Here is a 27570-nt window from a genome sequence, read left to right on the forward strand (position 1 = left end):
CCCTGTACTGTAAGAGCGGTCACACTATAGAGCCCTGTACTGTAAGAGCGGTCACACTATAGAGCTCTGTACTGTAAGAGCGGTCACACTATAGAGCTCTGTACTGTAAGAGCGGTCACACTATAGAGCTCTGTACTGTAAGAGCGGTCACACTATAGAGCTGTGTACTGTAAGAGCGGTCACACTATAGAGCTGTGTACTGTAAGAGCGGTCACACTATAGAGCTCTGTACTGTAAGAGCGGTCACACTATAGAGCTGTGCACTGTAAGAGCGGTCACACTATAGAGCTCTGTACCGTAAGAGCGGTCACACTATAGAGCTCTGTACCGTAAGAGCGGTCACACTATAGAGCTCTGTACTGTAAGAGCGTTCACACTATAGAGCTCTGTACTGTAAGAGCGGTCACACTATAGAGCTGTGTACTGTAAGAGTGGTCGCACTATAGAGCTCTGTACTGTAAGAAGGGTCGCACTATAGAGCTGTGTACTGTAAGAGCGGTCACACTATAGAGCTGTGTACTGTAAGAGCGGTCACACTATAGAGCTCTGTACTGTAAGAGCGGTCACACTATAGAGCTCTGTACTGTAAGAGCGGTCACACTATAGAGCTCTGTACTGTAAGAGCGGTCACACTGTAGAGCTGTGTACTGTAAGAGCGGTCACACTATAGAGCTCTGTACTGTAAGAGCGCTCACACTATAGAGCTCTGTACTGTAAGAGCTGTCACAGTATAAAGCTCTGTACCGTAAGAGCGGTCACACTATAAAGCTCTGTACCGTAAGAGCGGTCACACTATAGAGCTCTGTACTGTAAGAGCGGTCACACTATAGAGCTCTGTACTGTAAGAGCGCTCACACTACAGAGCTCTGTACTGTAAGAGCGGTCACACTATAGAGCGCAGTACTATAAGAGCGGTCACACTATAGAGCTCTGTACTGTAAGAGAAGTCACACTATAGAGCTGTGTACTGTGAGAGCGGTCACACTATAGACATCTGTACTGTAAGAGCGGTCACACTATAGAGCTCTGTACTGTAAGAGCGGTCACACTATAGAGCTCTGTACTGTAAGAGCGTTCACACTATAGAGTTCTGTACTGTAAGATCGTTCACACTATAGAGCTCTGTACTGTAAGAGCGGTCACACTATAGAGCTCTGTACTGTAAGAGCGGTCACACTATAGAGTTCTGTACTGTAAGAGCGGTCACACTATAGAGCCCTGTACTGTAAGAGAGGTCACACTATAGAGCTCTGTACTGTAAGAGCGGTCACACTATAGATCTCTGTACTGTAAGAGCGGTCACACTATAGAGCTCTGTACTGTAAGAGCGGTCACACTATAGAGCTCTGTACTGTAAGAGAGGTTACACTACAGAGCTCTGTACTGTAAGAGCGGTCACACTATAGAGCTCTGTACTGTAAGAGCGGTCACACTATACAGCTCTGTACTGTAAGAGCGGTCACACTATAGAGCTGTGTACTGTAAGAGCGGTCACACTATAGAGCTGTGTACTGTAAGAGCGGTCACACTATAGAGCTGTGTACTGTAAGAGTGGTCACACTATAGAGCTGTGTACTGTAAGAGCGGTCACACTATAGAGCTGTGTACAGTAAGAGCGGTCACACTATGGAGCTCTGTACTGTAAGAGCGGTCACACTATGGACCTGTGTACCATAAGAACGGTCACACTATAGAGCTCTGTACTGTAAGAGCGGTCACACTATAGAGCTCTGTACTGTAAGAGCGGTCACACTATAGAGCTCTGTACTGTAAGAGCGGTCACACTATAGAGCTCTGTACTGTAAGAGAGATCACGCTATAGAGCTCAGTACTGTAAGAGCGATCACGCTATAGAGCTCAGTACTGTAAGAGCGGTCACACTATAGAGCTCTGTACTGTAAGAGCGGTCACACTATAGAGCTGTGTACTGTAAGAGCGGTCACACTATAGAGCTCTGTACTGTAAGAGCGATCACACTATAGAGCTCTGTACTGTAAGAGCGGTCACACTATACAGCTCTGTACTGTAAGAGCGGTCACGCTGTGGAGCTCTGTACTGTAAGAGCGGTCACACTATAGAGCTCTGTACTGTAAGAGCGGTCACACTATAGAGCTGTGTACTGTAAGAGCGGTCACACTATAGAGCTCTGTACTGTAAGAGCGGTCACACTATAGAGCTCTGTACTGTAAGAGCGGTCACACTATAGAGCTGTGTACTGTAAGAGCGGTCACACTATAGAGCTCTGTACTGTAAGAGAGGTCACACTATAGAGCTCTGTACTGTAAGAGCGGTCACACTATAGAGCTCTGTACTGTAAGAGGTGTCACACTATGGAGCTCTGTACTGTAAGAGGGATCACACTATGGAGCTCTGTACTGTAAGAGCGGTCACACTATAGAGCTCTGTACTGTAAGAGCGGTCACACTATAGAGCTGTGTACTGTAAGAGCGGTCACACTATAGAGCTCTGTACTGTAAGAGAGGTCACACTATAGAGCTCTGTACTGTAAGAGCGGTCACACTATAGAGCTCTGTACTGTAAGAGCGGTCACAATATAGAGCTCTGTACTGTAAGAGCCGTCACACTATAGAGCTCTGTACTGTAAGAGCGGTCACACTATAGAGCTCTATACTGTAAGAGCGGTCACACTATAGAGCTGTGTACTGTAAGAGCGGTCACACTATGGAGCTGTGTACCGTAAGAACGGTAACACTCTAGAGCTCTGTACTGTGAGAGGTCACACTATAGAGCTCTGTACTGTAAGAGGGGTCACACTATGGAGCTCTGTACTGTAAGAGCGGTCACACTATAGAGCTCTGTACTGTAAGAGCGGTCACACTATAGAGCTGTGTACTGTAAGAGCGGTCACACTATAGAGCTCTGTACTGTAAGAGCGGTCACACTATAGAGCTCTGTACTGTAAGAGCGGTCACACTATAGAGCTCTGTACTGTAAGAGCGGTCACACTATAGAGCTCTGTAATGTAAGAGCCGTCACACTATAGAGCTCTGTACTGTAAGAGCGGTCACACTATAGAGCTCTATACTGTAAGAGCGGTCACACTATAGAGCTGTGTACTGTAACAGCAGTCACACTATGGAGCTGTGTACCGTAAGAACGGTCACACTATTGAGCTCTGTACCGTAAGAGCGGTCACACTATAGAGCTCTGTACTGTAAGAGCGGTCACACTATAGAGCTCTGTACTGTAAGAGCGGTCACACTATAGAGCTCTGTACTGTAAGAGCGGTCACAATATAGAGCTCTGTACTGTAAGAGCGGTCACACTATAGAGCTCTGCACTGTAAGAGCGGTCACACTCTAGAGCTCTGTACTGTAAGAGCGGTCACACTATAGAGCTCTGTACTGTAAGAGCGGTCACACTATAGAGCTCTGTACTGTAAGAGCGCTCACACTATAGAGCTCTGTACTGTAAGAGAGGTCACACTATAGAGCTCTGTACTGTAAGAGCGGTCACTCGATAGAGCTCTGTACTGTAAGAGCGGTCACACTATAGAGCTCTGTACTGTAAGAGCGGTCACACTATGGAGCTCTGTACTGTAAGAGCGGTCACACTATAGAGCTCTGTAATGTAAGAGCGGTCACACTATAGAGCTCTGTACTGTAAGAGCAGTCACACTATAGAGCTCTGTACTGTAAGAGCGGTCACATTATAGAGCTCTGTACTGTAAGAGCGGTCACACTATAGAGCTCTGTACTGTAAGAGCGGTCACACTATAGAGCTCTGTACTGTAAGACCGCTCACACTATAGAGCTCTGTACTGTAAGACCGGTCACACTATAGAGCTCTGTACTGTAAGAGCGGTCACACTCTAGAGCTCTGTACTGTAAGAGCGGTCACACTATAGAGCTCTGTGCTGTAAGAGCGGTCACACTATAGAGCTCTGTACTGTAAGAGCGGTCACACTATAGAGCTCTGTACTGCAAGAGCGGTCACACTATAGAGCTCTGTACTGCAAGAGCGGTCACACTATAGAGCTCTGTACTGTTAGAGAGGTCACACTATAGAGCCCTGTACTGTAAGAGCGGTCACACTATAGAGCTCTGTACTGTAAGAGCGGTCACACTATAGAGCTCTGTACTGTAAGAGCGGTCACACTATACAGCTCTGTGCTGTAAGAGCGGTCACACTATAGAGCTCTGTACTGTAAGAGCGGTCACACTATAGAGCTCTGTACTGTAAGAGCGGTCACACTATAGAGCTGTGTACTGTAACAGCAGTCACACTATGGAGCTGTGTACCGTAAGAACGGTCACACTATTGAGCTCTGTACCGTAAGAGCGGTCACACTATAGAGCTCTGTACTGTAAGAGCGGTCACACTATAGAGCTCTGTACTGTAAGAGCGGTCACACTATAGAGCTCTGTACTGTAAGAGCGGTCACAATATAGAGCTCTGTACTGTAAGAGCGGTCACACTATAGAGCTCTGCACTGTAAGAGCGGTCACACTCTAGAGCTCTGTACTGTAAGAGCGGTCACACTATAGAGCTCTGTACTGTAAGAGCGGTCACACTATAGAGCTCTGTACTGTAAGAGCGCTCACACTATAGAGCTCTGTACTGTAAGAGAGGTCACACTATAGAGCTCTGTACTGTAAGAGCGGTCACTCGATAGAGCTCTGTACTGTAAGAGCGGTCACACTATAGAGCTCTGTACTGTAAGAGCGGTCACACTATGGAGCTCTGTACTGTAAGAGCGGTCACACTATAGAGCTCTGTAATGTAAGAGCGGTCACACTATAGAGCTCTGTACTGTAAGAGCAGTCACACTATAGAGCTCTGTACTGTAAGAGCGGTCACATTATAGAGCTCTGTACTGTAAGAGCGGTCACACTATAGAGCTCTGTACTGTAAGAGCGGTCACACTATAGAGCTCTGTACTGTAAGACCGCTCACACTATAGAGCTCTGTACTGTAAGACCGGTCACACTATAGAGCTCTGTACTGTAAGAGCGGTCACACTCTAGAGCTCTGTACTGTAAGAGCGGTCACACTATAGAGCTCTGTGCTGTAAGAGCGGTCACACTATAGAGCTCTGTACTGTAAGAGCGGTCACACTATAGAGCTCTGTACTGCAAGAGCGGTCACACTATAGAGCTCTGTACTGCAAGAGCGGTCACACTATAGAGCTCTGTACTGTTAGAGAGATCACACTATAGAGCCCTGTACTGTAAGAGCGGTCACACTATAGAGCTCTGTACTGTAAGAGCGGTCACACTATAGAGCTCTGTACTGTAAGAGCGGTCACACTATACAGCTCTGTGCTGTAAGAGCGGTCACACTATAGAGCTCTGTACTGTAAGAGCTGTCACACTATAGAGCTCTGTACTGCAAGAGCGGTCACACTATAGAGCTCTGTACTGTAAGAGCGGTCACACTATAAAGCTCTGTACTGTAAGAGCGGTCACACTATACAGCTCTGTGCTGTAAGAGCGGTCACACTATAGAGCTCTGTACTGTAAGAGCGGTCACACTATAGAGCTCTGTACTGTAAGAGCGGTCACACTATAGAGCTCTGTACTGTAATTGCGGTCACACTGTAGAGCTGAGTACTGTAAGAGCGGTCACACTATAGAGCTCTGTACTGTAAGAGCGGTCACACTATAGAGCTCTGTACTGTAAGAGCGGTCACACTGTAGAGCTGTGTACTGTAAGAGTGGTCACACTATAGCGCTCTGTACTGTAAGAGCGGTCACACTATGGAGGTCTGTACTGTAAGAGCGGTCACACTATAGAGCTGTGTACTGTAAGAGCGGTCCCACTATAGAGCTATGTATTGTAAGAGCGGTCCCACTATAGAGCTGTGTACTGTAAGAGCGGTCACACTATAGAGCTCTGTACTGTAAGAGCGGTCACACTATAGAGCCCTGTACTGTAAGAGTGGTCACACTATAGAGCCCTGTACTGTAAGAGCGGTCACACTATAGAGCTCTGTACTGTAAGAGCGGTCACACTATAGAGCTCTGTACTGTAAGAGCGGTCATACTATAGAGCTCTGTACTGTAAGAGCGGTCACACTATAGAGCTGTGTACTGTAAGAGCGGTCACACTATAGAGCTCTGTACTGTAAGAGCGGTCACACTATAGAGCTCTGTACTGTAAGAGCGGTCACACTATAGAGCTCTATACTGTAAGAGCGGTCACACTATAGAGCTGTGTACTGTAAGAGCGGTCACACTATAGAGCTGTGTACTGTAAGAGCGGTCACACTATAGAGCTCTGTACTGTAAGAGCGGTCACACTATAGAACTCTGTACTGTAAGAGCGGTCACACTATAGAGCTCTGTACTGTAAGAGCGGTCACACTATAGAGCTCTGTACTGTAAGAGCCGTCACACTATAGAGCTCTGTACTGTAAGAGCGGTCACACTATAGAGCTGTGTACTGTAAGAGCGGTCACACTATGGAGCTGTGTACCGTAAGAACGGTCACACTATAGAGCTCTGTACTGTAAGAGCGGTCACACTATAGAGCTCTGTACTGTAAGAGCGGTCACACTATAGAGCTGTGTACTGTAAGAGCGGTCACACTATAGAGCTCTGTACTGTAAGAGAGGTCACACTATAGAGCTCTGTACTGTAAGAGCGGTCACACTATAGAGCTCTGTACTGTAAGAGGTGTCACACTATGGAGCTCTGTACTGTAAGAGGGATCACACTATGGAGCTCTGTACTGTAAGAGCGGTCACACTATAGAGCTCTGTACTGTAAGAGCGGTCACACTATAGAGCTGTGTACTGTAAGAGCGGTCACACTATAGAGCTCTGTACTGTAAGAGAGGTCACACTATAGAGCTCTGTACTGTAAGAGCGGTCACACTATAGAGCTCTGTACTGTAAGAGCGGTCACACTATAGAGCTCTGTACTGTAAGAGCCGTCACACTATAGAGCTCTGTACTGTAAGAGCGGTCACACTATAGAGCTCTATACTGTAAGAGCGGTCACACTATAGAGCTGTGTACTGTAAGAACGGTCACACTATGGAGCTGTGTACCGTAAGAACGGTAACACTCTAGAGCTCTGTACTGTGAGAGGTCACACTATAGAGCTCTGTACTGTAAGAGGGGTCACACTATGGAGCTCTGTACTGTAAGAGCGGTCACACTATAGAGCTCTGTACTGTAAGAGCGGTCACACTATAGAGCTGTGTACTGTAAGAGCGGTCACACTATAGAGCTCTGTACTGTAAGAGCGGTCACACTATAGAGCTCTGTACTGTAAGAGCGGTCACACTATAGAGCTCTGTACTGTAAGAGCGGTCACACTATAGAGCTCTGTACTGTAAGAGCGGTCACACTATAGAGCTCTGTACTGTAAGAGCCGTCACACTATAGAGCTCTGTACTGTAAGAGCGGTCACACTATAGAGCTCTATACTGTAAGAGCGGTCACACTATAGAGCTGTGTACTGTAAGAGCGGTCACACTATGGAGCTGTGTACCGTAAGAACGGTCACACTATAGAGCTCTGTACCGTAAGAGCGGTCACACTATAGAGCTCTGTACTGTAAGAGCGGTCACACTATAGAGCTCTGTACTGTAAGAGCGGTCACACTATAGAGCTCTGTACTGTAAGAGCGGTCACAATATAGAGCTCTGTACTGTAAGAGCGGTCACACTATAGAGCTCTGCACTGTAAGAGCGGTCACACTCTAGAGCTCTGTACTGTGAGAGGTCACACTATAGAGCTCTGTACTGTAAGAGCGGTCACACGATAGAGCTCTGTACTGTAAGAGCGGTCACACTATAGAGCTCTGTACTGTAAGAGCGGTCACACTATGGAGCTCTGTACTGTAAGAGCGGTCACACTATAGAGCTCTGTAATGTAAGAGCGGTCACACTATAGAGCTCTGTGCTGTAAGAGCAGTCACACTATAGAGCTCTGTACTGTAAGAGCGGTCACATTATGGAGCTCTGTACTGTAAGAGCGGTCACACTATAGAGCTCTGTACTGTAAGAGCGGTCACACTATAGAGCTCTGTACTGTAAGACCGGTCACACTATAGAGCTCTGTACTGTAAGAGCGGTCACACTATAGAGCTCTGTACTGTAAGAGCGGTCACACTCTAGAGCTCTGTACTGTAAGAGCGGTCACACTATAGAGCTCTGTGCTGTAAGAGCGGTCACACTATAGAGCTCTGTACTGTAAGAGCGGTCACACTATAGAGCTCTGTACTGCAAGAGCGGTCACACTATAGAGCTCTGTACTGCAAGAGCGGTCACATTATAGAGCTCTGTACTGTTAGAGAGGTCACACTATAGAGCCCTGTACTGTAAGAGCGGTCACACTATAGAGCTCTGTACTGTAAGAGCGGTCACACTATAGAGCTCTGTACTGTAAGAGCGGTCACACTATACAGCTCTGTGCTGTAAGAGCGGTCACACTATAGAGCTCTGTACTGTAAGAGCGGTCACACTATAGAGCTCTGTACTGCAAGAGCGGTCATACTATAGAGCTCTGTACTGTAAGAGCGGTCACACTATAAAGTTCTGTACTGTAAGAGCGGTCACACTATACAGCTCTGTGCTGTAAGAGCGGTCACACTATAGAGCTCTGTACTGTAAGAGCGGTCACACTATAGAGCTCTGTACTGTAAGAGCGGTCACACTATAGAGCTCTGTACTGTAATTGCGGTCACACTGTAGAGCTGAGTACTGTAAGAGCGGTCACACTATAGAGCTCTGTACTGTAAGAGCGGTCACACTATAGAGCTCTGTACTGTAAGAGCGGTCACACTATAGAGCTGTGTACTGTAAGAGGGGTCACACTATGGAGCTCTGTACTGTAAGAGCGGTCACACTATAGAGCTGTGTACTGTAAGAGCGGTCAAACTATAGAGCTCTGTACTGTAAGAGCGTTCACACTATAGAGCTCTGTACTGTAAGAGCGGTCACACTATAGAGCTGTGTACTGTAAGAGCGGTCAAAGTATAGAGCTCTGTACTGTAAGAGCATTCACACTATAGAGCTCTGTACTGTAAGAGCGGTCACACTATAGAGCTGTGTACTGTAAGAGGGGTCACACTATGGAGCTCTGTACTGTAAGAGCGGTCACACTATAGAGCTCTGTACTGTAAGAGCGGTCACACTATAGAGCTGTGTACGGTAAGAGCGGTCACACTATAGAGCTGTGTACTGTAAGAGCGGTCACACTATAGAGCTGTGTACTGTAAGAGCGGTCACATTATAGAGCTGTGTACTGTAAGAGCAGTCACACTATAGAGCTCTGTACTGTAAGAGCGGTCACACTATGGAGCTCTGTACTGTAAGAACGGTCACACTATAGAGCTCTGTACTGTAAGAGCGGTCACACTATGGAGCTGTGTACCGTAAGAATGGTCACACTATAGAGCTCTGTACTGTAAGAGCGGTCACACTATAGAACTCTGTACTGTAAGAGCGGTCACACAATGGAGCTCTGTACTGTAAGAACGGTCACACTATAGAGCTCTGTACCGTAAGAACGGTCACACTATAGAGCTCTGTACTGTAAGAGCGGTCACACTATAGAACTCTGTACTGTAAGAGCGGTCACACTATAGAGCTGTGTACTGTAAGAGCGGTCACACTATAGAGCTCTGTACTGTAAGAGGGGTCACACTATGGAGCTCCGTACTGTAAGAGCGGTCACACTATAGAGCTCCGTACTGTAAGAGCGGTCACACTATAGAGCTCTGTACTGTAAGAGCGGTCACACTATAGAGCTCTGTACTGTAAGAGCGGTCACACTATAGAGCTCTGTACTGTAAGAGCGGTCACACTATAGAGCTCTGTACTGTAAGAGCCGTCACACTATAGAGCTCTGTACTGTAAGAGCGGTCACACTATAGAGCTGTGTACTGTAAGAACGGTCACACTATAGATCTCTGTACTGTAAGAGCCGTCACACTATAGAGCTCTGTACTGTAAGAGCCGTCACACTATAGAGCTCTGTACTGTAAGAGCGGTCACACTATAGATCTCTGTACTGTAAGAGCGGTCACACTATGGAGCTGTGTACCGTAAGAACGGTCACACTATAGAGCTCTGTACTGTAAGAGCGGTCACACTATAGAACTCTGTACTGTAAGAGCGGTCACACAATGGAGCTCTGTACTGTAAGAACGGTCACACTATAGAGCTCTGTACTGTAAGAGCGGTCATACTATGGAGCTCTATACTGTAATAGCGGTCACACTATAGAGCTGTGTACTGTAAGAGCGGTCACACTATAGAGCTCTGTACTGTAAGAGCGGTCACACTATAGAGCTCTGTACTGTAAGAGCGGTCATACTATGGAGCTCTATACTGTAAGAGCGGTCATACTATGGAGCTGTGTACTGTAAGAGCGGTCACACTATAGAGCTCTGTACTGTAAGAGCGGTCACACTATAGAGCTCTGTACTGTAAGAGCGGTCACACTATGGAGCTGTGTACTGTAAGAGCGGTCACACTATAGAGCTCTGTACTGTAAGAACGGTCACACTATAGAGCTCTTACCGTAAGAGCGGTCACACTATAGAGCTCTGTACCGTAAGCGCGGTCACACTATAGAGCTCTGTACTGTAAGAGCGGTCACACTATAGAGCTCTGTACTGTAAGAGCGGTCACACTATAGAGCTCTGTACTGTAAGAGCGGTCACAATATAGAGCTCTGTACTGTAAGAGCGGTCACACTATAGAGCTCTGTACTGTAAGAGCGGTCACACTATGGAGCTGTGTACTGTAAGAGCGGTCACACTATAGAGCTCTGTACTGTAAGAACGGTCACACTATAGAGCTCTGTACCGTAAGAGCGGTCACACTATAGAGCTCTGTACTGTAAGAGCGGTCACACTATAGAGCTCTGTACTGTAAGAGCGGTCACACTATAGAGCTGTGTACTGTAAGAGCGGTCACACTATAGAGCTCTGTACTGTAAGAGCGGTCACACTATAGAGCTCTGTACTGTAAGAGCGGTCACACTATAGAGCTGTGTACTGTAAGAGCGGTCACACTATAGAGCTCTGTACTGTAAGAGCGGTCACACTATAGAGCTCTGTACTGTAAGAGCGATCACGCTATAGAGCTCAGTACTGTAAGTGCGGTCACACTATAGAGCTGTGTACTGTAAGAGCGGTCACACTATAGAGCTCTGTACTGTAAGAGCGGTCACAATATAGAGCTCTGTACTGTAAGAGCGGTCACAATATAGAGCTCTGTACTGTAAGAGTGGTCACACTATAGAGCTCTGCACTGTAAGAGCGGTCACACGATAGAGCTCTGTACTGTAAGAGAGATCACGCTATAGAGCTCAGTACTGTAAGAGCGGTCACACTATAGAGCTGTGTACTGTAAGAGCGGTCACACTATAGAGCTCTACTGTAAGAGTGGTCACACTATAGAGCTCTGCACTGTAAGAGCGGTCACACTATAGAGCTCTGTACTGTAAGAGCGGTCACACTATAGAGCTCTGTACTGTAAGAGCGGTCACACTATAGAGCTGTGTACTGTAAGAGCGGTCACACTATAGAGCTCTGTACTGTAAGAGCGGTCACACTATAGAGCTGTGTACTGTAAGAGCGGTCACACTATAGAGCTGTGTACTGTAAGAGCGGTCAATATAGAGCTCTGTACTGTAAGAGCGGTCACACTATAGAGCTCTGTACTGTAAGAGCGGTCACACTATAGAGCTCTGTACTGTAAGAGCCGTCACACTATAGAGCTCTGTACTGTAAGAGCGGTCACACTATAGAGCTCTATACTGTAAGAGCGGTCACACTATAGAGCTGTGTACTGTAAGAGCGGTCACACTATGGAGCTGTGTACCGTAAGAACGGTCACACTCTAGAGCTCTGTACTGTGAGAGGTCACACTATAGAGCTCTGTACTGTAAGAGGGGTCACACTATGGAGCTCTGTACTGTAAGAGCGGTCACACTATAGAGCTCTGTACTATAAGAGCGGTCACACTATCGAGCTGTGTACTGTAAGAGCGGTCACACTATAGAGCTCTGTACTGTAAGAGCGGTCACACTATAGAGCTCTGTACTGTAAGAGCGGTCACACTATAGAGCTCTGTACTGTAAGAGCGGTCACACTATAGAGCTGTGTACTGTAAGAGCGGTCACATTATAGAGCTCTGTACTGTAAGAGCGGTCACACTATAGAGCTCTGTACTGTAAGAGCCGTCACACTATAGAGCTCTGTACTGTAAGAGCGGTCACACTATAGAGCTCTATACTGTAAGAGCGGTCACACTATAGAGCTGTGTACTGTAAGAGCGGTCACACTATGGAGCTGTGTACCGTAAGAACGGTCACACTATAGAGCTCTGTACCGTAAGAGCGGTCACACTATAGAGCTCTGTACTGTAAGAGCGGTCACACTATAGAGCTCTGTACTGTAAGAGCGGTCACACTATAGAGCTCTGTACTGTAAGAGCGGTCACACTATAGAGCTCTGTACTGTAAGAGCGGTCACAATATAGAGCTCTGTACTGTAAGAGCGGTCACACTATAGAGCTCTGCACTGTAACAGCGGTCACACTCTAGAGCTCTGTACTGTGAGAGGTCACACTATAGAGCTCTGTACTGTAAGAGCGGTCACACTATAGAGCTCTGTACTGTAAGAGCGGTCACACTATAGAGCTCTGTACTGTAAGAGCGGTCACACTATGGAGCTCTGTACTGTAAGAGCGGTCACACTATAGAGCTCTGTAATGTAAGAGCGGTCACACTATAGAGCTCTGTACTGTAAGAGCAGTCACACTATAGAGCTCTGTACTGAAAGAGCGGTCACATTATAGAGCTCTGTACTGTAAGAGCGGTCACACTATAGAGCTCTGTATAGTAAGAGCGGTCACACTATAGAGCTCTGTACTGTAAGAGCGGTCACACTATAGAGCTCTGTACTGTAAGAGCGGTCACACTATAGAGTTCTGTACTGTAAGACAGGTCACACTATAGAGCTCTGTACTGTAAGACCGGTCACACTATAGAGCTCTGTACTGTAAGAGCGGTCACACTATAGAGCTCTGTACTGTAAGAGCGGTCACACTATAGAGCTCTGTACTGTAAGAGCGGTCACACTATAGAGCTCTGTGCTGTAAGAGCGGTCACACTATAGAGCTCTGTACTGTAAGAGCGGTCACACTATAGAGCTCTGTATTGCAAGAGCGGTCACACTATAGAGCTCTGTACTGCAAGAGCGGTCACATTATAGAGCTCTGTACTGTAAGAGCGGTCACACTATAGACCCCTGTACTGTAAGAGCGGTCACACTATAGAGCTCTGTACTGTAAGAGCGGTCACACTATAGAGCTCTGTACTGTAAGAGCGGTCACACTATACAGCTCTGTGCTGTAAGAGCGGTCACACTATAGAGCTCTGTACTGTAAGAGCGGTCACACTATAGAGCTCTGTACTGCAAGAGCGGTCACACTATAGAGCTCTGTACTGTAAGAGCGGTCACACTATAAAGCTCTGTACTGTAAGAGCGGTCACACTATACAGCTCTGTGCTGTAAGAGCGGTCACACTATAGAGCTCTGTACTGTAAGAGCGGTCACACTATAGAGCTCTGTACTGTAAGAGCGGTCACACTATAGAGCTCTGTACTGTAAGAGCGGTCACACTGTAGAGCTGTGTACTGTAAGAGCGGTCACACTATAGCGCTCTGTACTGTAAGAGCGGTCACACTATGGAGGTCTGTACTGTAAGAGCGGTCACACTATAGAGCTGTGTACTGTAAGAGCGGTCCCACTATAGAGCTATGTACTGTAAGAGCGGTCCCACTATAGAGCTGTGTACTGTAAGAGCGGTCACACTATAGAGCTCTGTACTGTAAGAGCGGTCACACTATAGAGCCCTGTACTGTAAGAGCGGTCACACTATAGAGCCCTGTACTGTAAGAGCGGTCACACTATAGAGCTCTGTACTGTAAGAGCGGTCACACTATAGAGCTCTGTACTGTAAGAGCGGTCACACTATAGAGCTCTGTACTGTAAGAGCGGTCACACTATAGAGCTGTGTACTGTAAGAGCGGTCACACTATAGAGCTGTGTACTGTAAGAGCGGTCACACTATAGAGCTGTGTACTGTAAGAGCGGTCACACTATAGAGCTCTGTACTGTAAGAGCGGTCACACTATAGAGCTGTGCACTGTAAGAGCGGTCACACTATAGAGCTCTGTAACGTAAGAGCGGTCACACTATAGAGCTCTGTACTGTAAGAGCGGTCACACTATAGAGCTCTGTACTGTAAGAGCGTTCACACTATAGAGCTCTGTACTGTAAGAGCGGTCACACTATAGAGCTGTGTACTGTAAGAGCGGTCGCATTATAGAGCTCTGTACTGTAAGAGGGGTCGCACTATAGAGCTGTGTACTGTAAGAGCGGTCACACTATAGAGCTGTGTACTGTAAGAGCGGTCACACTATAGAGCTCTGTACTGTAAGAGCGGTCACACTATAGAGCTCTGTACTGTAAGAGCGGTCACACTATAGAGCTGTGTACTGTAAGAGCGGTCACACTATAGAGCTCTGTACTATAAGAGCGTTCGCACTATAGAGCTCTGTACTGTAAGAGGGGTCGCACTATAGAGCTGTGTACTGTAAGAGCGGTCACACTATAGAGCTCTGTACTGTAAGAGCGGTCACACTATAGAGCTGTGTACTGTAAGAGCGGTCACACTATAGAGCTGTGTACTGTAAGAGCGGTCACACTATAGAGCTGTGTACTGTAAGAGCGGTCACACTATAGAGCTCTGTACTGTAAGAGCGGTCACACTATAGAGCTCTGTACTGTAAGAGCGGTCACACTATAGAGCTCTGTACTGTAAGAGCGGTCACACTATAGAGCTGTGTACTGTAAGAGCGGTCACGCTGTGGAGCTCTGTACTGTAAGAGCGGTCACACTATAGAGCTCTGTACTGTAAGAGCGTTCACACTATAGAGCTCTGTACTGTAAGAGCGGTCACACTATAGAGCTGTGTACTGTAAGAGGGGTCACACTATGGAGCTCTGTACTGTAAGAGCGGTCACACTATAGAGCTCTGTACTGTAAGAGCGGTCACACTATAGAGCTCTGTACTGTAAGAGCGGTCACACTATAGAGCTCTGTGCTGTAAGAGCGGTCACACTATAGAGCTCTGTACTGTAAGAGCGGTCACACTATAGAGCTCTGTACTGCAAGAGCGGTCACACTATAGAGCTCTGTACTGCAAGAGCGGTCACATTATAGAGCTCTGTACTGTAAGAGCGGTCACACTATAGACCCCTGTACTGTAAGAGCGGTCACACTATAGAGCTCTGTACTGTAAGAGCGGTCACACTATAGAGCTCTGTACTGTAAGAGCGGTCACACTATACAGCTCTGTGCTGTAAGAGCGGTCACACTATAGAGCTCTGTACTGTAAGAGCGGTCACACTATAGAGCTCTGTACTGCAAGAGCGGTCACACTATAGAGCTCTGTACTGTAAGAGCGGTCACACTATAAAGCTCTGTACTGTAAGAGCGGTCACACTATACAGCTCTGTGCTGTAAGAGCGGTCACACTATAGAGCTCTGTACTGTAAGAGCGGTCACACTATAGAGCTCTGTACTGTAAGAGCGGTCACACTATAGAGCTCTGTACTGTAAGAGCGGTCACACTATAGAGCTCTGTACTGTAAGAGCGGTCACACTGTAGAGCTGTGTACTGTAAGAGCGGTCACACTATAGCGCTCTGTACTGTAAGAGCGGTCACACTATGGAGGTCTGTACTGTAAGAGCGGTCACACTATAGAGCTGTGTACTGTAAGAGCGGTCCCACTATAGAGCTATGTACTGTAAGAGCGGTCCCACTATAGAGCTGTGTACTGTAAGAGCGGTCACACTATAGAGCTCTGTACTGTAAGAGCGGTCACACTATAGAGCCCTGTACTGTAAGAGCGGTCACACTATAGAGCCCTGTACTGTAAGAGCGGTCACACTATAGAGCTCTGTACTGTAAGAGCGGTCACACTATAGAGCTCTGTACTGTAAGAGCGGTCACACTATAGAGCTCTGTACTGTAAGAGCGGTCACACTATAGAGCTGTGTACTGTAAGAGCGGTCACACTATAGAGCTGTGTACTGTAACAGCGGTCACACTATAGAGCTGTGTACTGTAAGAGCGGTCACACTATAGAGCTCTGTACTGTAAGAGCGGTCACACTATAGAGCTGTGCACTGTAAGAGCGGTCACACTATAGAGCTCTGTAACGTAAGAGCGGTCACACTATAGAGCTCTGTACTGTAAGAGCGGTCACACTATAGAGCTCTGTACTGTAAGAGCGTTCACACTATAGAGCTCTGTACTGTAAGAGCGGTCACACTATAGAGCTGTGTACTGTAAGAGCGGTCGCATTATAGAGCTCTGTACTGTAAGAGGGGTCGCACTATAGAGCTGTGTACTGTAAGAGCGGTCACACTATAGAGCTGTGTACTGTAAGAGCGGTCACACTATAGAGCTCTGTACTGTAAGAGCGGTCACACTATAGAGCTCTGTACTGTAAGAGCGGTCACACTATAGAGCTGTGTACTGTAAGAGCGGTCACACTATAGAGCTCTGTACTATAAGAGCGTTCGCACTATAGAGCTCTGTACTGTAAGAGGGGTCGCACTATAGAGCTGTGTACTGTAAGAGCGGTCACACTATAGAGCTCTGTACTGTAAGAGCGGTCACACTATAGAGCTCTGTACTGTAAGAGCGGTCACACTATAGAGCTGTGTACTGTAAGAGGGGTCACACTATGGAGCTCTGTACTGTAAGAGCGGTCACACTATAGAGCTCTGTACTGTAAGAGCGGTCACACTATAGAGCTGTGTACTGTAAGAGCGGTCACACTATAGAGCTCTGTACTGTAAGAGCGGTCACACTATAGAGCTCTGTACTGTAAGAGCGGTCACACTATAGAGCTCTGTACTGTAAGAGCGTTCACACTATAGAGCTCTGTACTGTAAGAGCGGTCACACTATAGAGCTGTGTACTGTAAGAGGGGTCACACTATGGAGCTCTGTACTGTAAGAGCGGTCACACTATAGAGCTGTGTACTGTAAGAGCGGTCAAACTATAGAGCTCTGTACTGTAAGAGCGTTCACACTATAGAGCTCTGTACTGTAAGAGCGGTCACACTATAGAGCTGTGTACTGTAAGAGGGGTCACACTATGGAGCTCTGTACTGTAAGAGCGGTCACACTATAGAGCTCTGTACTGTAAGAGCGGTCACACTATAGAGCTCTGTACTGTAAGAGCGGTCACACTATAGAGCTGTGTACTGTAAGAGCGGTCACACTATAGAGCTCTGTACTGTAAGAGCGGTCACACTATAGAGCTCTGTACTGTAAGAGCGGTCACACTATACAGCTCTGTACTGTGAGAGCGGTCACACTATAGAGCTGTGTACAGTAAGAGCGGTCACACTATAGAGCTCCATACTGTAAGAGCGGTCACACTATAGAGCTGTGTACTGTAAGAGCGGTCACACTATAGAGCTGTGTACTGTAAGAGCGGTCACACTATAGAGCTGTGTACTGTAAGAGCGGTCACACTATAGAGCTGTGTACTGTAAGAGCAGTCACACTATAGAGCTCTGTACTGTAAGAGCGGTCACACTATAGAGCTCTGTACTGTAAGAGCTGTCACACTATAGAGCTCTGTACTGAAAGAGCGGTCACACTATAGAGCTCTATACTGTAAGAGCGGTCACACTATGGAGCTCTGTACTGTAAGAACGGTCACACTATAGAGCTCTGTACTGTAAGAGCGGTCACACTATGGAGCTGTGTACCGTAAGAACGGTCACACTATAGAGCTCTGTACTGTAAGAGCGGTCACACTGTAGAGCTGTGTACTGTAAGAGCGGTCACACTATAGAGCTCTGTACTGTAAGAGCGGTCACACTATAGAACTGTGTACAGTAAGAGCGGTCACACTATAAAGCTCTGTACTGTAAGAGCGGTCACACTATAGAGCTCTGTACTGTAAGAGCGGTCACACTATGGAGCTCTGTACTGTAAGAACGGTCACACTATAGAGCTCTGTACTGTAAGAGCGGTCACACTATGGAGCTGTGTACCGTAAGAACGGTCACACTATAGAGCTCTGTACTGTAAGAGCGGTCACACTATAGAACTCTGTACTGTAAGAGTGGTCACACTATGGAGCTCTGTACTGTAAGAACGGTCACACTATAGAGCTCTGTACTGTAAGAGCGGTCACACTATGGAGCTGTGTACCGTAAGAACGGTCACACTATAGAGCTCTGTACTGTAAGAGCGGTCACACTATAGAACTCTGTACTGTAAGAGCGGTCACACTATAGAGCTGTGTACTGTAAGAGCGGTCACACTATAGAGCTCTGTACTGTAAGAGGGGTCACACTATGGAGCTCCGTACTGTAAGAGCGGTCACACTATAGAGCTCTGTACTGTAAGAGCGGTCACATTATAGAGCTCTGTACTGTAAGAGCGGTCACACTATAGAGCTCTGTACTGTAAGAGCGGTCACAATATAGAGCTCTGTACTGTAAGAGCGGTCACACTATAGAGCTCTATACTGTGAGAGCGGTCACACTATAGAGCTGTGTACTGTAAGAGCGGTCACACTATGGAGCTGTGTACTGTAAGAGCGGTCACACTATAGAGCTCTGTACTGTAAGAGCGGTCACACTATAGAGCTCTGTACTGTAAGAGCGGTCACACTATGGAGCTGTGTACTGTAAGAGCGGTCACACTATAGAGCTCTGTACTGTAAGGACGGTCACACTATAGAGCTCTGTACCGTAAGAGCGGTCACACTATAGAGCTCTGTACCGTAAGAGCGGTCACACTATAGAGCTCTGTACTGTAAGAGCGGTCACACTATAGAGCTCTGTACTGTAAGAGCGGTCACACTATAGAGCTCTGTACTGTAAGAGCGGTCACAATATAGAGCTCTGTACTGTAAGAGCGGTCACACTATAGAGCTCTGCACTGTAAGAGGGGTCACACTATAGAGCTGTGTACTGTAAGAGCGGTCACACTATAGAGCTCTGTACTGTAAGAGCGGTCACACTGTAGAGCTCTGTACTGAAGGGCGGTCAAACTATAGAGCTCTGTACTGTAAGAGCGGTCACACTATAGAGCTCTGCACTGTAAGAGCGGTCACACTATAGAGCTCTGTACTGTAAGAGCGGTCACACTATAGAGCTCTGTACTGTAAGAGCGGTCACACTATAGAGCTCTGCACTGTAAGAGCGGTCACACTATAGAGCTCTGTACTGTAAGAGCGGTCACACTATAGAGCTGTGTACTGTAAGAGCGGTCACACTATAGAGCTCTGTACTGTAAGAGCGGTCACACTATAGAGCTCTGTACTGTAAGAGCGGTCACACTATAGAGCTGTGTACTGTAAGAGCGGTCACACTATAGAGCTCTGTACAGTAAGAGCGGTCACACTATAGAGCTGTGTACTGTAAGAGCGGTCACACTATAGAGCTGTGTACTGTAAGAGCGGTCACACTATAGAGCTGTGTACTTTAAGAGCGGTCACACTATAGAGCTGTGTACTGTAAGAGCGGTCACACTATAGAGCTCTGTACTGTAAGAGCGGTCACACTATAGAGCTCTGTACTGTAAGAGTGGTCACACTATAGAGCTCTGCACTGTAAGAGCGGTCACACTATAGAGCTCTGTACTGTAAGAGCGGTCACACTATAGAGCTCTGTACTGTAAGAGCGGTCACACTATAGAGCTGTGTACTGTAAGAGCGGTCACACTATAGAGCTCTGTACTGTAAGAGCGGTCACACTATAGAGCTCTGTACTGTAAGAGCGGTCACACTATAGAGCTGTGTACTGTAAGAGCGGTCACACTATAGAGCTCTGTACTGTAAGAGCGGTCACACTATACAGCTCTGTGCTGTAAGAGCGGTCACACTATAGAGCTCTGTACTGTAAGAGCGGTCACACTATACAGCTCTGTGCTGTAAGAGCGGTCACACTATAAAGCTCTGAACTGTAAGAGCGGTCACACTATAGAGCTCTGTACTGTTAGAGCGGTCACACTGTCGGGGTAAAAGAGAATATATATATATTTGTAACTTTTATACTTTTGTAACTTTTATACGCTTTTTTGCTAATGTACTAACCACCATTTTGTGTCATATAACAATAAGCTTTCCTTGCTACGTAATACTCAAATCGAAACTTAAACTAAGACAGTTCCAGTGTTGCCAAGACTCATTCCAGAGAAACGAAACAAGATTATAAGCTGACGGCTGCAATATCTGCCCAGAGACTGAGATAAGGAGATGTGGACCAATCAGGAGTGGCCAGACACTGGACTTTCATTGCTTACCCCGCCCCGGACAACCCCTATCCCCTCCCCATTATGTAGTGTATTTAAATTTGTGTATGTAAAAAATAAACTCAGAACATTGCTGAGGACGTTGTCTGTAGTAGCCTTCTGAGCATGCTCTGAGTTTGAACCAGCTTGTTGTCTGACTCATTCTTTGAATGGTTGACCCATGCTCATAGTTTGAATTTGGAGTGACTGGAGGACGAGTGGAATGTCATCACGACCCCCACAAATGGCGCCCAACGTGGGGCGTGGCTAGCGGTACGCCGCCCTCCCGGACCCATATTGCTGATTTCCCTGGTGGTGACCGCGGTGGCTGAATTTGAGGCCTGATCAACCTCCATCGAACACGGTAAGTTGAGATGTATTTTATATGTCTCACTTGCCTGTGTGTCAGCCGCAGCGGTTCCTGTTGGGTTGTCAGGTTGGATCTGGGTGGGTGACCGGTCAAGTGGTGAGACCTCAGGCGTCCCGCACCACGTCCTGAACCAGCAAGTGTTAAAACGAGTGACGTCGCATGCCTGCGCGTGCTCGTGTGCACACCACCTCCTCCTCCCCCGGTCACTGTACTTTTCTTAGATAGCTGCCTCCCGTAACTGATAGTCGAAGTTTCAAAGCATTCCTGAATTGTAGTGTAAAGGAGGTGTTGTGCTGTCAGAATCTGTGACGAATTGAGGAGTGATCTTCGTCTAACACAGAGACTGCTGTAAAGTCAAGGTTAGGAAACAGTGTATTGAGGTGTCTCTACACTGTCGGGTGGTACCATGGTAGGAAAGCAGATAGATTGAGGTGTCTCTCTATCTAAACAGTGTATTGAGGTGTCTCTACACTGTCGGGTGGTGCCGTGGTAGGAAAGGAGATAGATTGAGGTGTCTCTCTATCTCATCAGTGTATTGAGGTGTCTCTACACTGACGGATGGTGACCTGTAGTCAGGGTGCCGTGGTGAGTCGCACTGTAAAGTCGCCATTCAAGGCTAGGAAAGGAGTTAGATTGAGGTGTCTCTCTATCTCATCAGTGTATTGAGGTGTGCTCTACACTGAGGAATGGCGACCTGTGGACTGCACCAGTGATCTGAGTCGCGACAGATCATTGCATTCTATAAGAAAATGTTGAGTATATTCAAATTTGAAAGATCTCGTAAGTTGTGGAATGCTGCTGTGGGAGTTAAGCCAATTAGTGGAGTTACGGGAAGGCAAGAAGGCAAGAAGAATGTTAGGAATTTGTATAACATGATAAGCTTATCCAGTACAGGCAGGCTTTAGTTTTCAGTGTAGAAAGAATGTGTGATACAGAAGTTGGGAAAGTTGGGTGAGGATTTTTGCACCAGACTCAAGCACATCTTAGAGTAGATGGTGCAGGGGGGAACAGAGAATGCCGAGCCTTTGTTCGGATACATGAAAGCTGCAGAATGTGATTTGTTATGTGACCCTAAATTGGCCATAACCCCGTTGATGCCTGTCACTACACCGAGCCCTCAGCCACCACCCTATAATGGCGCCGACGCTAAATCATCGGAAGGATGGATGTGTCGTATGTGCTGACAGCAGAACCCGAAGTTCTGCTGTGTCTGTGGGGGGGGGGGGCCGCCCATGGCACGATGCCCAGCCTGCCCCCAAGAACAATCCCACCCCCACTCCCCCCTCCTCCCTCCAACGGCCATCTTACTACACCTTTTCCTGCCTCCAAGAACTATCCCATTTCCACTCCAACTCCTCCCTCCCACGGCCATCTTGCAACACCTCTTACTTGTTGTGGGAGGCCCGGAAAGCCCCAATCCGGCCTATATCCACTACTAGATCCGTCCGGTGCATATTACCAGCCACCAGCACAGGTGGAAAAGCCCGCAGTCCCAGAGCACCCATCTGAAACTAATGTGACACCCTCTGCTCCAGTCCACGATGCTGAGACGCTTCCCCTGTTTCCTATGGGAGTCACCCACAACCCTGGGGATATCCTCCTCAACCCCCCAGAATTTCAGGCCAGACTGCTCTCCCTCCGCCAACATACTGTTACTCAAGACGATATGGAGCCAGATGAGGGATGGGCTCAAGATACTCCAGCCCCCCCCTCCTTTACCCCATACGTCTCCTATGGCATCCTTCACCCCACATCCATTACCCGTACTCCGGCCCTTGCTCCAAGCAACTGCTGAAAGAGCCCCACCCCCCAGCCCCTCAGAAGTCTGGGACCCCTGCCGCTCCCGGAATCTAGTAGACCCATCAGGACGCCCTGTCACTCTGTCAATAGGCTATGGTGACATCCTTACACATCGGGTGGGGGCCATAGTCAACCCTGCAAACACCTGTATGAGCCATGTTGGAGGATTGGCTCGCAAAATTTCCCTTGCTGCTGGTTCTACTCTGGCTGCAGAATGCCAGGCTCACTTAGCCGAAAACGGAGAGCTTTCAAAAGGCCATGGTTTCCACAAAAGCAGGACCCCTTAGTACGTATGAATCCGGCCTAGAATACATGAAACAGTTAAAAGCCTGGGCTCAGGATCGCTTGTCAGATCAAGCTGGGTCTGTACAAGATGTTCAACAAGACCCTGATGAATCTGTGGAAAGATATGCTGCAAAACTCAGCATGCATTTTGAGGATCTTGGATACAGTCCTCACGTCAAGACGCAGGCCGCCCTGTTGGTTCAGGCCCTGGTAAATGGCCTACAAGACGCCCTCAGAGATGAAGTCCTGAGAGTACGGCCCGAGATTCGTTCTTCTTCTTTCAACGACGCGGTGGATATCGTTAAAGCTTTCCAAAAATCAATGCTAAAAATGGAAAAGGATACTAAGCCAAAGAAGAAAACCGCTCCGCGAGAGCCTCCAAGATACCGGTTGGTTCAGGATCTCAGAGCCGTCAATGCAGCTACCATTTTAGAAACTCCAGTGGTACCCAACCCAAACACCCTTTTGTCTCAGGTGCCTCCAACGGCCACCTTGTTTACGGTGTTAGATCTGGCCAACGCCTTCTTCAGTATACCCTTACATGAAGATTCGTGGTTTCTTTCTGCCTTCACCTTTCAAGGAGCACAGCTTACATGGACCAGGACTCCGCAAAGAGCCCAGAACTCTCCTAACCAATTCACTCATTCTATGAAGTCTATTCTGGAGCCATGGGTTCAAGAGAACCCTCAGGTCACCCTTCTACAGTATGTGGATGATCTTTTACTCTGTGGCACTGAAGAAAATTTGCCAGAGATGTCAGCATCCCTTCTCTGGTTTCTTCACTCAGCTAACTGTAAAGTCTCGAAAGGCAAAGTCCAATGGTGTCTGCCCAAGGTCATTTTCCTCGGACATTGTATATCACAAGGTACTAGACATCTGACTGAAGAAAGGAAACAAGCCATCATGGATATCACTTTCCCAACCACCTATTCCGCTATGCAGACTTTCCTTGGCCTCATCACTTACTGCAGGCAATGGATCCCTGATGCCTCAAAGCTCATGCAATCTCTGTACGACTGTCTCAAGGATGAAGGCTCAGTTTGGCTTCATGCTGAAGATCCACGTGTTTTTCATCAACACAGACTATGTTTTGACCGCCTTAAACAGGCTGTTGTCTCTGCCCCGGCCTTGGGCTTACCAGACTATACTCAGCCATTTCACCTTTTTGTCTCGGAATCGGAAGGTCATGCCTCTGGAGTTCTAGCACAACGCTATGATCATAAGTATCGGCCTTTGGGCTACTACTCAGCCCGCCTGGACCCTGTCGCCCGAACTGCCCCCCCCATGCCTTAAGGCGTTCCACGCTGCTCACATCCTCCTTGACAAGTCAGCTGACCAGATGTCTGACTATCAATCCTGCCACTTTGCTTCCACCTTCTAGGGGGGAAGGTGAGGAGGGTGAAGGTCCATTGGTAGAACCTCATGATTGTATAAAAATTTTGCAGGAAGAGATTTCTGCTCCAGAGAATATGGTGGCACATCCGCTCGCAGACCCTCAAGGGAAGTTCCACACGGGATATGCTGTCACAACGGACCTAACAGTCCTCAAGGCTGAAGCTCTACCACCATACATGTCTGCACAAGAAGCTGAACTTGTGGCTCTCACAGAGTCCTGCCACCTGGCAGCAGGAACAAAGGCGAATATGTATATACCGATTCCAGGTATGGACATGGAATTTGCAATGATTCTGGACTCTTGTGGAAGTCTAGAGGATTCATCACAGCTGCAGGTACACCAGTGAAACATGTCTCATGGATTAAGGCCCTAATTAAGGCCCTGGAACTACCCATTCAGGTTGCTGTTATCAAGGTCAAGGCTCATGGAAGACTAGAATCCAGAGAAGCCAGGGGTAACCACCTAGCTGACCAAGCAGCCAAGACTGCAGCAGTGGAGAATGTGTCATCAAAGTGGCAGGAAAAGGAAGAAGAGATGGGAGAGACTCTGCAAACCGTAGCTGTGGCGCTCACTAGAGCAAGAGCCAAGGAACAGCCGGCGGAAGACCATACAAGTCCAGCGGAGACACGAGTGGAATCCAGGGGGGTCAGGATGCCTAAAGAAAAATTGTGTGAGGAACAAAGGAAGACCCCCCACTGAAGAAGTCAAGCAATGGAAAGCGGCAGGAGCCGTGCTGGCAGGTCGCAAAGATTCAAAGGTCAACTCGACTTTTTACCAAGTGGATGGGAAGCCTTGCTTGCCTAGACGCATGTACTCAGCTGTGGCAGCATGGGCTCACGGGCCTACACACAGAGGAAAGAATCAAGCTTTGGCATGTATCAAGAAACTGTACTTTGCACCCGGAATCTCTTCCACTGTGACTGCGTACTCAAAATCCTGCTCTGTCTGCGCTACCTGCAACCCAACGTGTACGGCACGGGTCCCTCTTCAACATCTGGCTAAACCAGACTACCCTTGGCAGAGAATACAAGTCGACCATATCCAAATGCCTAAAGCAGGAAAATATGAGTACGTTTTGGTAGCCGTGGATATGTTCTCAGCCTGGCCCGAGGCCTACCCGGTTGTCAACATGACTGCTAAAGTCACAACCAAGAAACTGATCACCGAAATTGCCTGCAGATTTGGAGTTCCCCAAGTCATAGAATCGGATCAAGGACCAGCTTTCACAGCAAATATCTACGAAGAACTCTGGAACATGTTGGGAACAGATTTGGGCCTCCACACTCCATACCATCCTGCCAGTTCAGGCAAAGTGGAGAGAATGAATTCCACACTCAAGACCCAGCTCTTGAAAATGACCAAAGATCATCCCCTCCCCTGGCCCGACCCACTCCCCATAGTATTGTATCATATCACACACACTCCTCAGGCCAAACATGGGCTGACTCCCTATAAAATTTTGTTTGGGACCCCACCCAAGATAGGAGAGATTAGGCCCCAAGAGTTGTCTGAAACACATGATAGAGTGGTAAAATTTGTGATTGCCTTGTCTAGAGAATTGACTAACACCCGCTCTCCAGTATCTGCTTCTCTCCCAGAATCTACAGGTGATGCAGTACATGATTTCATCCCAGGCGATCTAGTGTATGTGAAGAAGTTTGTCCGGAAAGACTGCCTCCAGCCGCGGTTCGAGGGACCGTACACTGTGCTTCTCACCACCCCGACGGCTCTGAAGCTTGAGGGCAAGAGCACCTGGATTCACGCCTCCCACTGCACGAGAGACAGAACGAGTCTATAAAAGATGACTACCTTCTTCTATATCCTTTCCATATGCTTACTGTCTGTCCCAGGGTGGACAGCTACCACACAGGGGTAGATACCTCCTTCTTCTCAGGTTGGTCGGGAGGGCTCAAGGGATTCCTCCAACAAGTTTGTCTAGTAATGGGAGGTCTACTAGTATTGGGCCTGGTGGTCCTGTGCTGCATAGTCCCCTTATATAGAGAAATATACTCCTTTGAACAAGCCTGACCAGACCCCCTCATGATAAAGTTCAATTGAAAGATTCAGTTTAGGATCAGTTGGGAGAACTCCATGTGTCATTCAGGATAGGGCTCGATTGTCTGGGGGCGTCCCATAAGGGGGCAGCTTCTAAGATGATTGGGTGAAGAAATCCACCTCCCCTCTCCCCACACATGGACAGTCTCAAAGGCCCCGAAGCAAAGGAAAGCTTAGTGTTTAGGGGGGAATGTCGGGGTAAAAGAGAATATATATATATTTGTAACTTTTATACTTTTGTAACTTTTATACGCTTTTTTGCTAATGTACTAACCACCATTTTGTGTCATATAACAATAAGCTTTCCTTGCTACGTAATACTCAAATCGAAACTTAAACTAAGACAGTTCCAGTGTTGCCAAGACTCATTCCAGAGAAACGAAACAAGATTATAAGCTGACGGCTGCAATATCTGCCCAGAGACTGAGATAAGGAGATGTGGACCAATCAGGAGTGGCCAGACACTGGACTTTCATGGCTTACCCCGCCCCGGACAACCCCTATCCCCTCCCCATTATGTAGTGTATTTAAATTTGTGTATGTAAAAAATAAACTCAGAACATTGCTGAGGACGTTGTCTGTAGTAGCCTTCTGAGCATGCTCTGAGTTTGAACCAGCTTGTTGTCTGACTCATTCTTTGAATGGTTGACCCATGCTCATAGTTTGAATTTGGAGTGACTGGAGGACGAGTGGAATGTCATCACGACCCCCACAACACTATAGAGCTGTGTACTGTAAGAGCGGTCACACTATAGAGCTCTGTACTGTAAGAGCGGTCACACTATAGAGCTCTGTACTGTAAGAGCGGTCACACTGTGGAGCTCTGTACTGTAAGAGCGGTCACACTGTGGAGGTCTGTACTGTAAGAGCGGTCACACTGTGGAGGAGATTCAGTGAGAATATCTTACCACTTTTGTTACCCAGGATTGCCAGCTTGCTTGGACACCCGGTCATGTGATGACCTCCGTTTGGGTAAAAGTCAGAGTGTCCAATAGGTTTAATGATCCCGACACCTGGAGAATTCAATATGAGAGTTATGGGCTTGTTCTGAGAACCTCTACACTCACTGTACAGATCATTACCAGTCAACTTATTGGTGTCAGTGTGGATCACATCGACAAAATCAGCATCAGAAGGGTCGAGGCGTACTTCTTCAGGTGTGTTCTCAAACCAGGGCCGGGCCGGATCTAGACCTTGAGAAGAGAACGGACTAGGTAAGTAAAATAAAGTATCGCCCTGGGGTGTGGATTCTCGTGGCTTCAAGTTGTTCTGATCACACGGTCCAATGGCAACAGGACATAAAGCCTGGACTGTAGTCAGATAGAGATAAGGATAAGGGCCAA

General features: G+C 47.5%; 1 protein-coding gene across 2 annotated transcripts in view; it reads right to left on the reverse strand.

Annotated features, from left to right (window-relative positions):
- The window catches only part of LOC141273165 (pancreatic lipase-related protein 2-like), a 259463-nt gene that overhangs the window by 100513 nt on the left and 131380 nt on the right, over positions 1 to 27570 (reverse strand). For both annotated transcript variants that reach the window (XM_073684616.1, XM_073684615.1), the window contains exons 6-7: positions 27310 to 27420; positions 27136 to 27240 (exon numbers count right to left, since the gene is read on the reverse strand). In XM_073684616.1, coding sequence (XP_073540717.1) covers positions 27136 to 27240; positions 27310 to 27420 — 216 coding nt within the window. The remainder of the gene's footprint in view (positions 1 to 27135; positions 27241 to 27309; positions 27421 to 27570) is intronic.

Source organism: Phyllobates terribilis, unplaced genomic scaffold, assembly GCF_046119375.1.
Source record: "Phyllobates terribilis strain yellow unplaced genomic scaffold, ASM4611937v1 Scaffold_5__5_contigs__length_657084704, whole genome shotgun sequence".
NCBI lineage: Eukaryota > Metazoa > Chordata > Amphibia > Anura > Dendrobatidae > Phyllobates > Phyllobates terribilis.